The sequence below is a fragment of the Gallinula chloropus genome (genome assembly GCF_964237585.1).
Source record: "Gallinula chloropus genome assembly, chromosome: 1".
Lineage (NCBI taxonomy): Eukaryota > Metazoa > Chordata > Aves > Gruiformes > Rallidae > Gallinula > Gallinula chloropus.
The window spans coordinates 117,560,768-117,572,859 of NC_140085.1; the positions used below are offsets into that span (position 1 = coordinate 117,560,768).

Genomic DNA, 12,092 nt, shown 5'->3' on the forward strand with positions numbered 1-12,092 from the left:
TCTACATACATGACTCCTTCCTATTAATCTCTGGGCATCCCATGGAGAAAGCAGAACACTGATGCACAATTTAATGACCTGCTTTGCTGGAAACAGCAGGGTAAGCCTGTTTAATAAGTTTGCTTCTATTAGGGAGCAACTGACTAACAGATCACCCCAACAAAACCCTAAAAGCAGCAATAACAATAATGACTGCATTTTTCTAATGAACAAAGCAAAACAGATTTTAATATGTGTATTTGTGATTGAGTGATGCCATACTGTTTGTTTACACACTAATTACATAGTTGGTCTACACGTCTTCAGGTCTTAAACTCTTTCTGCTTTTCCCATCAGTTCTAATGCTTTCTCAGCTCTTCTTGCACCAGGAAATCCTGCCTCTTAACCTTTGTTCCCCCACTTTCTTTCTCTGTTGCCTTTTAAATCTGTTCTGAGATTACAGTTTCCCAGGCTGGTTAGACATTCCATGCTTTACGTTTTAGATGGAGGTGACCTTTTCCAGGCATTTTCTGCCATCTAAATTTTATTTCATCTAATAGCATTGATTCATCTTAATGTAGTGTACTGACCTGAATGCAACAAGAGGTTGTTGGTGTTTTTTTTTAAGAAATCTCATGTTCTCTTGCTTCTTTAAATCCCTGGCAATACACATCTACAACCCAAGGCAGCAGATGCTGAAGCAGCCACCTAGAGCAGTTTCGCCCACAGCCAGGCAGAAGCCAAACCACCCTAGGTTCTTTGCTAGGATTCAAACCATGTGCAATGTCTATGGCACCACTGGGAAAACCTAGAGTTACAGGATGGGATGGCAGCCCATGCTACAACTGATAGCGCTGCCTGTTGCTTTCCCGAGGCCTGGGCAGAATGAGTGTGATGAGCGCCATGCCAGTACACTGTGAATAAGCACACCGAAAAGGAAGGTGGCCAACGTGGGACCATTACAAGTGGTCTTGAGAAGCCAGCTCCTACGAGGAGTTGGACATGGATCTGGAGGGAAGTGGGGTCAAGAACTGTGGGAATGTGGGCTATGAGTTAGCATAGGGGACAATTATTTCCACTTCAATTTTAGATGGGTTTTTTTCTTGATTCGAAGAATGAAGGACACATTAAGTCACATTTTTGTATCTTTTCCTATTTTTACAGAACAAAAAGAAGATAAAGTTCTGCCTAATAGTGTCCATGCAATACTCTAGGCACAACAATTAAACAGTATGACATTGGATCTTTGCTAGAGGACAGACTGCAGTGGAGAATCGTTTTTATTTTTCACACATTAATCATATTTGTGACTTGGAACATTGCAGGCAAATACTGTCCTTAGAACATAGAATATTTAAAAGGGAAATGTCTGCATCCTTCTGTAGAGGGACAGCAGAAGTTTTAACAGCTTCTACCCTTGCATAGCAAACTGAACTGTGCAAGAGGTAGCAAATCTTCATCTCGGGTTGAGTCATATGAGGGTTGTGCTTCGTAGTAAAAATGTGCACAGCAGAGTGAATTTGTTTTCCTGTGGGTGCCTTAAACACCAAATCAGTGTTCTTGTGCAAAGGACTGCCTTGTTAGCCCAAATGTCTGAAGTGTACTGTATCAATTTGTTCTCAGCACACAAGTACTGCTTGCCAAATGCAATCTGCAAAGAATATAGCCTTCCCAGAAAGTTTTTCTTTGACACTGTCACAGAATCACAGAATTGTAGGGGTTGGAAGGGACCTCAAGAGATCGAGTCCAACCCCCCTGCCAAAGCAGGTTCCAGGATGCACAAGAGGGATCCTTTCATTTTTCTTCTCACCAATGCTTAAAAACTAGTGTTTGCCTTTCTGCTTAAATGGTGGGCAAAGCTGTTTTGCAACCAGGGCTTTCAATAAAGGAAGAAGTTCAAGAAATTTTATGCCTCTGTGCCTACAACTTAGGGTGGCAAAAGAGCTGATAAAGACACAGGTCTTCTATTTATTCCCCTCCCCACTCTAATTTAAGACCATTTTCTCTGTCAGCTACTTGTTTCTGCCAACAATGAACTCATACAAGGACTTCCTTGGGATGTCCAGACCAAACCTGCACATGGGTGTTAACATTTAAGCACCCCGGCAACAGGCTTCTGTCACTGCAGAACTAGCCCTGAATAAAATAACTTTTTATTTCACAGTACTTTTAAGGATAAAAGCTAACAAATCAGCTTGTTAGAAATTAAGTTGGGGGAGCGCATCCTATATTAAATGTTTCCTGAGCTTTTGCACTTGTTTAAAGTTGTCCAACCCGGCTTCTGGAAATTGACCACTGCCTCACTCACCATGCAGGGCTAATGCAGGTGGACCTGCTCTGTAAGCCACAACTCACACTGACCTGCTAAGCCCTAGGAAGAAGCCATACAGGGACTGTCCTCATAGACACGTTTTGTACATACATATATACATGTATGTGTATGTACATACATATTTATCTGCATAAACACATACGCCCCTTCATGCACACAGGTAACAACAGGATCACTGTACACTAACACATGAATAGAAAACACAAACGCCTCCAAGTGCCTCTATATGGCAGTGATACCCTCATATGCCATAATGAACACCACAAAAGTATAGCAGGGAGATTCAGTACAGGCCAGGACCAGCAAAAAGAGTAACTCCTCTTGTTATTATACATCACTTGGGCATTCCTAAAGCTAACTATACGATAAGCAGGCTTAAAATAATAACTTTGTATATGAGAGAACTGCATACTAGAGAGGGGGGAAAAATAGCCGAGGGTGTTTATTTTCCTGGTATAAACATACAAAAAATTGTTGCTAGCAAGGCCTCAGGAAGCAACACTGCAGCTCGGTGACTAGAAAAGCCGGCAGCACCACCTGGTGTTCTCTCCAACCTCCCAGAGAAGTGCTCGGTGCCCTCCAACCCGAGCCCTAACAGCAAGATCCAGTGCTGTAAGCTCAAGCCTCTTTAACCCACTGTGTGCCACTGAAGCGTATGAACCGTGAGGGAAAAATCTCTGCCTAGTTGGCAATTACATGGTATGCTCAAGATAGATAGTTCTTTTTGCGTGGCTACAATTATTAAATTAATGGATTTTGGAGTTAGTAGTCTGACCACATTGTGTTGGGTTTGCATGGCAAGGTTTTTGTAGCAGAGGTGCTACAGGGGTGGCTTCTGGAAGGAGCTACTAGCAGTTTTCCCAATGTTGAATAGAACCAATGCCAGCTAGCTCCAAGACAGACCTGATGCTGGAGAAGACTGAGCCAATCAGTAACAGTGGTAGCACCTCTGGGATAATAATTAAGAGGGACAAAAAAGAAACCCCAGCAGCAAATGAGAAAATGTGAGAGGAACAACTCTGCGGACACCAAGGTCAGTGAAGGGGGGGACACGGACATGCTCCAGCAGTCAGAGCAGATTCCCCTGCTGCCCTTAGTGAAGACCATGATGAGGCAGGCTGTCCCCCTGCAGCCCATGGAGGATGATGAGGAGCAGATATTAATCTGTAGACCCTGGAGGACCCCACACCAGTATAGATGGATATGCCTGAAGGAGGCTGTGACCCCATGGGAAGGCCATGGTGGAGCAAGCTCCTGGCAGGACTTGTGGCTCTGTAAGAAACCCCCACTGGTCCTGAAGGTCTACAGCCTGAGCAAGGGACCCACAGTGGAGCAGTCGGTGAAGAGCTGAAGCCCTGTGGCAAGGACTCACATTGTAGAAGTTTATGGAGGACTGTCCCTCATGAGAGAGACCCCACACTTGAGCAGGGGAAGAGTGTGAGGAGTTCTGCTGAGGAAGAAGGAGCAGCAGAGTCTTCATGTGATGAACTGACTGCAAGCTCCATTTCCCTGTGGTCCCCCTGTGCTGGCGGTGGGGAGGAGGTAGAGAATTTGGGGATAAGGTTAAGTATGGGAAGAAGGAAGAGGTGGGGGAAAGATATTTTTAAGATCTGGGTTTATTTCTCATTATTCTACTCTGATTTGATTGGTAATAAATTAATTTTACCAAGCTGAGTCTGTTTCACCCATGATGGCAATTGGTAAATGATCTCTCCCTGTCCTTATCCCAACTCATGACCCTTTCATTAAATCTTCTCTTCTCTGTCCAGCTGGGGAGGGGTACAATAGACTAGCTTTGGTGGGCACCTGGCATCCACCACAAATATAAATGAAGATCTACTACCCTTAGCTTTGGACTTGACTAAACACTGCTTATATTAGGATGTATCTGTTCAAGCATAGCTATCAATGGATATCTGTGTGTTGCCCCTTGGGTACCTGCAGAATTTGTTCATTTGCTGGAAAAGAGGTTTAGGTGAGGCTGTGTCTGCCCAAAGGGTCCCATTCAGACTTATCCTCAGGCCTTCCTCTATCTCAGACAGCTTTGAAAACAAGCCTGAGGCACTTTTGGAAATTTCCCTGTCAATCTCCTAGTTCTAGAACACTGTTTTCCTTGTCTGTTAAACTAAGACTACATTTTGCAACTTGCAGTGCTACCTTTGATGGGAAGTCTGGCTTAAAACTAAAACAAAACCTTGGTTGAAAACTAAATAAGTACTTCCCTAGTGCATATTAAAATAAATATGCATAGTTATTAACAAAGAGCAATCGGTCCTTCTGTTTAAAGATGTCTGGATTCCTTAGTGACTTGGAGAGAAAGACACCTGATATTCAATTCTATTTTTCTCTTGTCTGTTACTTTTCTCAGCAAGTAACAGCATGTTGACCTAGAGTGGGCAGATACTCCAGGCATAAATAAGTTTATTCACAAGCAAATATATTTTTCCTTAACTAGTTATGCTCCTTCCCACATGAATACCCAAGTCACGAAGTTAGGAACTAAGATTAAAACAGAAGTCATACTCAGCAGTTGGGTATATAAAACATGCCTCCAGCTACCACAGAGCTGCACATTGCTTGCAGGTAGTCCTGTAAAAAAGTCACTGAGCAAATCCTAAAAGAAACACCCCATGCCCTAAAAGATACTCTGTTTTAATTGTGAGTTTTGACATGAGTTGTGAATCATGACTCTGAAATAAGTTTTAAGTAGTGCAAAAGTTTTATAGATGGGAAAAAAACAAAAGAACTCTCAAGTAGCCCCAGGATTCCCCTTCACCGTTGCTTAGGGGAAAGACCAAATGTCAGGAAAGGAAGTGGCAAGGAAACCGTCCAGCACTGAGCACCCACAGATACAATTTCAGCCTGAGTCCGTCCTGTGCTTCTGTGGTGGCCCTGTGGGACTTACTGTGGGGTAGGGGTGTGAGCAGAAGACAGTGTACTTCCGAATGATGCCATTCAACTTGAGGGGAGGGAGCCAGGACACAAAGACGATGGAGGCCGAGGCTGCAGCAGCTTTAACACCAGCAGGAGGACCTGGAACTAGAAAAGGAAGATGTGTTAAGGTGGCCCAAGGCAGGCACTCAGCTCTCCTAATGTAACTGAGGAGCAAAAAAGCAGAGGGGAGTGTGATGCTTTGGTAACTGTGCGCCTGTGTACCATGGAGGACACCCAGTGTTAGGAAGCAACCTCTGTGCTCCCCAGGCCAGAGGAGAGGGTTTGGAGGGCTGCTGTGCCCCCATCCCTAAGAGGGGTAGGCTGTGCTTCAGAGGCCCTTGAGGCAGAAGCTGCCTCTGATGGTTAAACTTTTGTGAAGTACCACCTCTTGCCTGCATGCATGAAAGTATATTGTCTATGGCTAGTGAATATTGAAACCCCCTCCATATTATCACTACAAATGGTCAATTTTGAAGACATAATTCATGTCAAATGATTATTCGCTGTATAAATAACACGCGTGTGAACAGTTTAATGGAGACACACAGTAGAGCTGTGAATTTAATGAAGTGGAGAGTAAACGAGCCATAGTCCCTTGCATTTAGCATTGCCTGACGTGACCCAGGTCTAGCTAGTGGTGTGATGTGTAAGCAGACGTGTGGCCACACAGTCTCCTTTCCCCCAGCCTTGCTCTCAGCAGCTCAGACCTCTGCCTGGAACTGCAGTACATGAACACATATCCATTTCTTTAATTACAGCAGCTATTTAGATAAGCTATTAAAAACTGTCACAGAAAAAGAGAAAAAAATCCCTCCTTTCTAAAACCACATGGAAAAAACTTCAGTCAGAAAATGCTAAAATCATAGTACATAATCTTAACTGTATCTCTTTGCCTGCTTGCATTTTGAGAAAGACTGTAATTTCATGAGCATGTGTTATATTTTCCAAACACACACTGGTACTTAAGCAAAACAGCAAGGGCTACAATTAACATAAGAACAAATTGTTTTAAAGTTTCCTGACACACCCCCCCTTTTTTTGTAAACAGAAGGAAATTATTTTTAAATACTTGTAAAGACATAAAAATAAACAATATGAAATATATTTTAATATTGCATATGGAGAATATTTGTGTAAAATTATTAAAATAGATATGTTGTTCTGGAAATTACTACATATGGTATTAATCACGGGAATGTAGGGGTTCGAAGGGACCTCAAGAGACCATTGATCAACCCCAGCCAAACCTTAAAGACAAACTGAAAATAAATTGGAAAAAAAAAAAAAAAGATGGACTTTCAGTTCTTGAACAATCTAATATTTTTCTCTAATTTCAAGCAAAATAACCACTTTCCAATAAAGCCACCATCGCAATGCTTGATCAGCTTGCTTTCCTTTCACAGAAAACAGTTATTATGCAATACAGATGGAAAACCCCTTGTCCAGCAAGCTGATCTTTGTAGATGGGTCTTTAATCTTGGCTTTACTTTGTTTAAGGAAGCAGATATTATAGTGGTAAAAAATTTTGCCTATAAAGAGAAGCCAGACAGCCTGGGTTCTAAATTTGCTTAGCTTTGCAGCTAGCTACTTCAGATTGCAAAGAGCCTTTAAGGAGAACTTCAATTTTCTATCTGTACATGTTCTACGGGGTGATGTAGGAAAACTGACAGAGAGGCACCACTCAGCGCAACATTTCTGAATATGCATTTTCTATTTATAGTGTGTCGAGAAAGCTAATAAGGCATCAAGTGAGAATGTCATGATTATAATTGCATGCAAACCCAGCCCCTCACTGCAAAGGGGCTAATTCAGTTAGCAGTTCTGCCCAATGCAGAGTAAATATTGATGCTTGACAGCGTTCAACCTGTTATTTATACCCAGCTCATTAGAAATGCTATTTGCTCCTGCTGCTGAAGAGTGAAAGCTAGCTCTCCAGGGTAATTACTTAACCCACGGGAGGATTCCTTTATGGTTAGTAATGTTTTCTGGAAATCACTGCAAATAGATGTATGAGGTTAAAGTAATTTATTGTTAAATTAGGGTGTGATCTATAGGGACAGGTTCTGACGGTAATTGGTCATGGCTGTCAACTGCTGAGGGATTAACTCAAAATTCATCTAGCATTTTCCAGTCAATGGACATAATGTGGAAAATATTACTTGTCATTGGACTGCTGTATTTGTCTCGTACACAGAACAGCAGAAAAAAGGGTTAAAAAAGTCAGTAAGTCATATAGTCAAATTTCTGGTGCATTTCTAATCCAAAGAGCCCTCTGCTTTTTGTGGAGGGGTTGGAATCAGGCAACAATTTTTGCAGTGGTGCCAAAATTATTCTGAATGTTGATTTATTACTCCTCTTTTTGTCTTTGTTTGCTGGGTTGTGCATGTGGAAATGACAGCATGTGGGGAAGTGTTTACATTTCCTTAGCAAGAATTCTACAGACTGTCATCTGATGCCTTACAGACCTCCACTATCCTCTGTCCAGAGGTTAAAGTCATTGCTCAAACTCATCCCCTGGACCTAAACAACGTTATTATGCGTTAGCTCAGCATTAAATGAAACATTTGTTACTAAACATGGTTTCCTTGAGTATGTGAGGAAGTAGTTGTGGGGAAACGTGATTCCTCCCTTATCTTGGAGTGGAAAGACCCCAGTCTTGCCATGATAACTGAAGCTGTTTTCTCTCCTGGCCTTTGCATTCCATGGCCTTACATGCTTCAGTCATTATGAGACAGCAGTATCAGGAGACCTGGGCTGCCTTACTGAGTTCTCCAGAGACTGTTAGTTAGCACACTGATTCCCACAGATACCAGCAAAGATAAGCTAAATGTGCATAATGCCATAGTTTCTTTTCTCCATGTTCATCGGGGGTAAAAGGATGGTAAGAAGCCGGAGGACAACGAGGGCTGTGCAGAGAAGCTGAGGACGGCTTCTAGCCAACTTTGCAACCTTCCAGGGAGCAGATTTGGCAAATTTAAGATCAAAGATGGCCTCATTCTCCAGCTAGCAAGGCTTTGAAAGACACAGAAATAGCACGCTGCTTTCATGTGGAGGGGAACACTTTGTATTCTTGACAGTGCAAGTGAAATGCTAATGCAGAGAAGGCAATTATACTGATACAACTAGTCCAGGAAACAGCATTTAGGTGTGCTGGATAATGGGGTGGAGCTCCAGGAGCTTTCTCATTCCCCTTTTCATAAGCAGAAGTATTATCAACATTTTTCTTCACAGTACTGAACAGCAGGGAGGCAAATGCCCAGAGTGTGGTGCATTTAAGAACGATATCACTGATACAAGAGGAAACTAAACCCTGCTCCTAAACAGATTTTTACTTCTGCACCACACGACTATCTTACTGACCGTTATATTTATGAAAAACAAAACAAACTGCTGACTGCTGCCATGTTCATGTAGGTATCCCACCATGCTAGCCAAAATATCATCACATGTGCTGCCCACCCCTCATTCATTCTGAACTGTCCTCATATTAATCATGCCACTTCTATGAAATCCTACCACTTTCACAGGGGAACACTTATTATTCTGTACCTATTTGTCAAATGGATAAAATCATAGATCTCTCACAATAGAAAATATAAAAATGTATTAAGGGGTCATTAAGGCAAGTTGCCATCATGGTGGCTGGGTGATGAACTGCACAGCCATCCTCAGCAGCTAAATGAGTCCAACCAGAGCTCTGCTCCAAAGAGTACTGAAAGTGCACTAGATTTGATTTACACTTGATTTAATTTTAGAACAAATATAAAGCTTTGTCAGGTAGTATCTGTACATTCATCTGTGTCATGCCAATCACCAGGAATCTTGCTGTCCAGAGAGAGTGAGGAAAGGAGGAAAATCATTCTGGATTCAGGCAGTCTTAGAATGCTAGCCAAAATACCATGCAAAGGGGTTTAGTGTTATTCCTCCTTCCTCCCTGCACTGGTCCATTGCTGCAGCTCCCCCCTTGCTCTGAACGCTGACCTCAGTGGCAGAGGAGAGCTGGAAGGACAGTGCTGCTGCACCAGAGTTTTCTGTGATACACTAACAGTATAGGAATGCATTTTCTCAAAAGAAACCGATACGACATACAAACATGCATACTGCATTGCAGAAACCCTAGAAACAACCTCTGCCACACGCTCAGAAAAAGGCAGGGTAGGGGACAAAAACTCACCGAATCCTTAAAAAATTAGGTTTTTCTGCTTGACTTATTTTTCTGCCAGGTGGAACTGCAAGAGGAACAGTTTCTTTTTTTCTGGGGGTTAACAGGGGGAAAAAAGCTAGGCAAAGCCCATAAATATGATCTCATTGAAAGGAAAGCTCTTTTCCTATTATTTGCTAGAGCTGTTCCCATTTCCTAAGCTGATCAGCAGCATTGTCTGACCTCTGGTGTCTAAAAACAGTATCAAACATTGCAAGAATCGAAGTGTCAACTCATTTCATCCAGGCTGGCTGCTTCACTCCCTGGGTTACTCTTATTTTGCTACACGGGAGATTTCAAGCCTGCTAGGAAATTTTGGCCTGATGTCTCTAGCTGAACACTAGCAGAGAAGTCATGGGAGGCCACGATCTGCCTTTCAACAGCAGCAGTGGAACATGCTGCACCCTTGATTATTACAAAGAAAAGTTTCTCCTAAAAAATAATTACGGTGTGATTTGTTCTCGTAGTTTTAAGAATGTGGAGGGCCTCGCAGCCAAAATACCTCAGATATACATATTTTATTAGAGGAGAGTGGAATATCTTATGTCATGATTTTAGCCAGAGGAGGTCTGGAAGCAGAGATACAAGCTTTCCAGATCTCAGCTCTGTTAAGACTGCGATTATTTGTATATCACATGCTGAGAGAATGTTCAAACCTCTTTTAGGCCAGGGTCTTCTTGGTGTACTGGAATTAGTCCTACTGAATAATCCTCTACAGGACTTTCCTTGGAAAATTACAGAAGACATACCTGTGTTTTCTTTCTGAGGAAAAGGGCATCTGTTAGATACATATCATTTGGCAATGTGAATGCCCTTTTCCCATTTAACTTCCACAGCCTTAAGGATGTTTAGACCCAGGATTCCGGGCTTGGCTTATGGTTCACTTCAGGCCTTTATGTATTCCATTCTAAACCTTTACTGCCTTTAATAAAAAGCAAAATAAGAAATAATTTCATTTTTCTGGAAACATCTTTCAGTTTAGTTTTCTGGACAAAAGATTTAACGAGTTGGAACCCCAGTGAGGTATCAGGAAACATCTGAAAAGTTTAGTCATGCTGCCTAATGGGGTGAATTATTGCTGAACTGCCAGGAGAATTAAAGATCAGAGATGAGCTTTCGCACAGCCACCAAATACTGTCAGAGTCTATGTGCTTCCAAAATCTCAGGGCCTGTCTGACCTCAGAAAGGGTGAGAGCAAAAGAACCACCAAGAATTAGGGAAAAGCAAACTAAGAAGAGGTGGGCTGCAAAACTAGAGCTGAGATGGGTGGGTGTAAGTGTCTCTGTGAAAGAGAAGTGCACACAGTAACCTTGAGAGAGGAAATGCTGTCAGAAAGCAGCAAGTTATCCATTGCTCTGCCTAGCCAGCAGATCAGAGGGAAGTACCCAGCCTAGTTTGTAGCAAAAGAGGTTGCATTATGATGGATCTGAAACTGTGCAGGAAGTAGACCTACATTAATAAGCTTTGCCATATGCTTATATTTCCTCACATTTATCAGCTACAAGGCAATAACTTTTTTCTTTTTGCTGCTAATTCAACTTTGATCAAAATAATAGGAAGTATTAAGCACATAAAAATAGAACAAGGAACAAATAACTCATTTGATGATGTAAGAGAAAATTTTCATTTATACTGCATCCCCTGGATACAGCTACAATTGGGGCCAAGTGACCTGACAATATATGTAAATTTTCAAATGAGTCCCTTAATATTTTAATGGAAAAAAATAATAAAATGTATCAAGTCTTTTTTTTTATTGGCAAAAAACCACCACACATCATTCAAATCAGTCAATCTGATGAACCTACTCCCTTGGCACTTTTGTGAACCTCATTAAAAATAAAAAAATGATAAATATTTTAATATATTCATGAATGACCAGTAAACTGGATAAGTAATAAAGAAAAATCCATTGACTAATTTTCTTGAAAATAAATCACAGGAGAATTTACCAATCAAACATTCAAGTAACTTCATTGCTAGGATTGTGTGCGTTTTTAATTCTGCCAAAAAATTCTTGATCCAGATTTTCAAAAGTGTTTAGGGATTTAAAGATGCATTTGTACACCTCTTGGGGTTTTCAAGGCATTAAACAGGTTAGGGACCAAACTCTCCCTGAATTTGAAATTCCAGTCCTTGAGAAATAGATCAGTATGTGGCATCCTACTGAGGCAACCTGAAGTGATTTTGGTAATTAAAGTTAAGAGAAAGTGATTATGAAATCTCATGTGTATGTCTGTGTGTGATTAAAAATTTCTTAAACTTTCAGCCCAAGGAATTTAATTTTCCATGTTTTGGCCAATGAACAAAGGCAGGAGATTTTTGTTCTTAATTTTGCTTTTGAGAGAATAGTTGTTTGAGGAATTTTTTTTAAAATATACTGAAAAAAATCTTCTTATAAGCATATAAATTATAGAAGATAATCCCAGAAGAGTCTCTCTTTCTTTCCACTTTTCAATCACTTTGAAAAATTAACTCAAACCCTCTCAGAATTCTCAAATAAGATCCTGAAGAATCTGGGGGAAAAAGAAGAAAAAGACAAACAATTTCCTTGATCATTAGTGTTATCTGCAAACTTCTGGCTCACCTGAACCAGAGTCTTGAAAACAGTCAGATTGTTTTCAAAGCCATGGCTCAGACTCCTCC

General features: G+C 41.3%; 1 protein-coding gene across 1 annotated transcript in view; it reads right to left on the reverse strand.

Annotated features, from left to right (window-relative positions):
- DSCAM (DS cell adhesion molecule) overlaps window positions 1-12,092 on the reverse strand; it is a gene marked incomplete at both ends in the record, with an annotated part of 461,919 nt that overhangs the window by 72,773 nt on the left and 377,054 nt on the right. Inside the window, one exon of the mRNA XM_084272693.1 lies at window positions 5,217-5,350. Within this exon, the coding sequence (XP_084128819.1) occupies window positions 5,217-5,350 (134 nt within the window). The remainder of the gene's footprint in view (window positions 1-5,216; window positions 5,351-12,092) is intronic.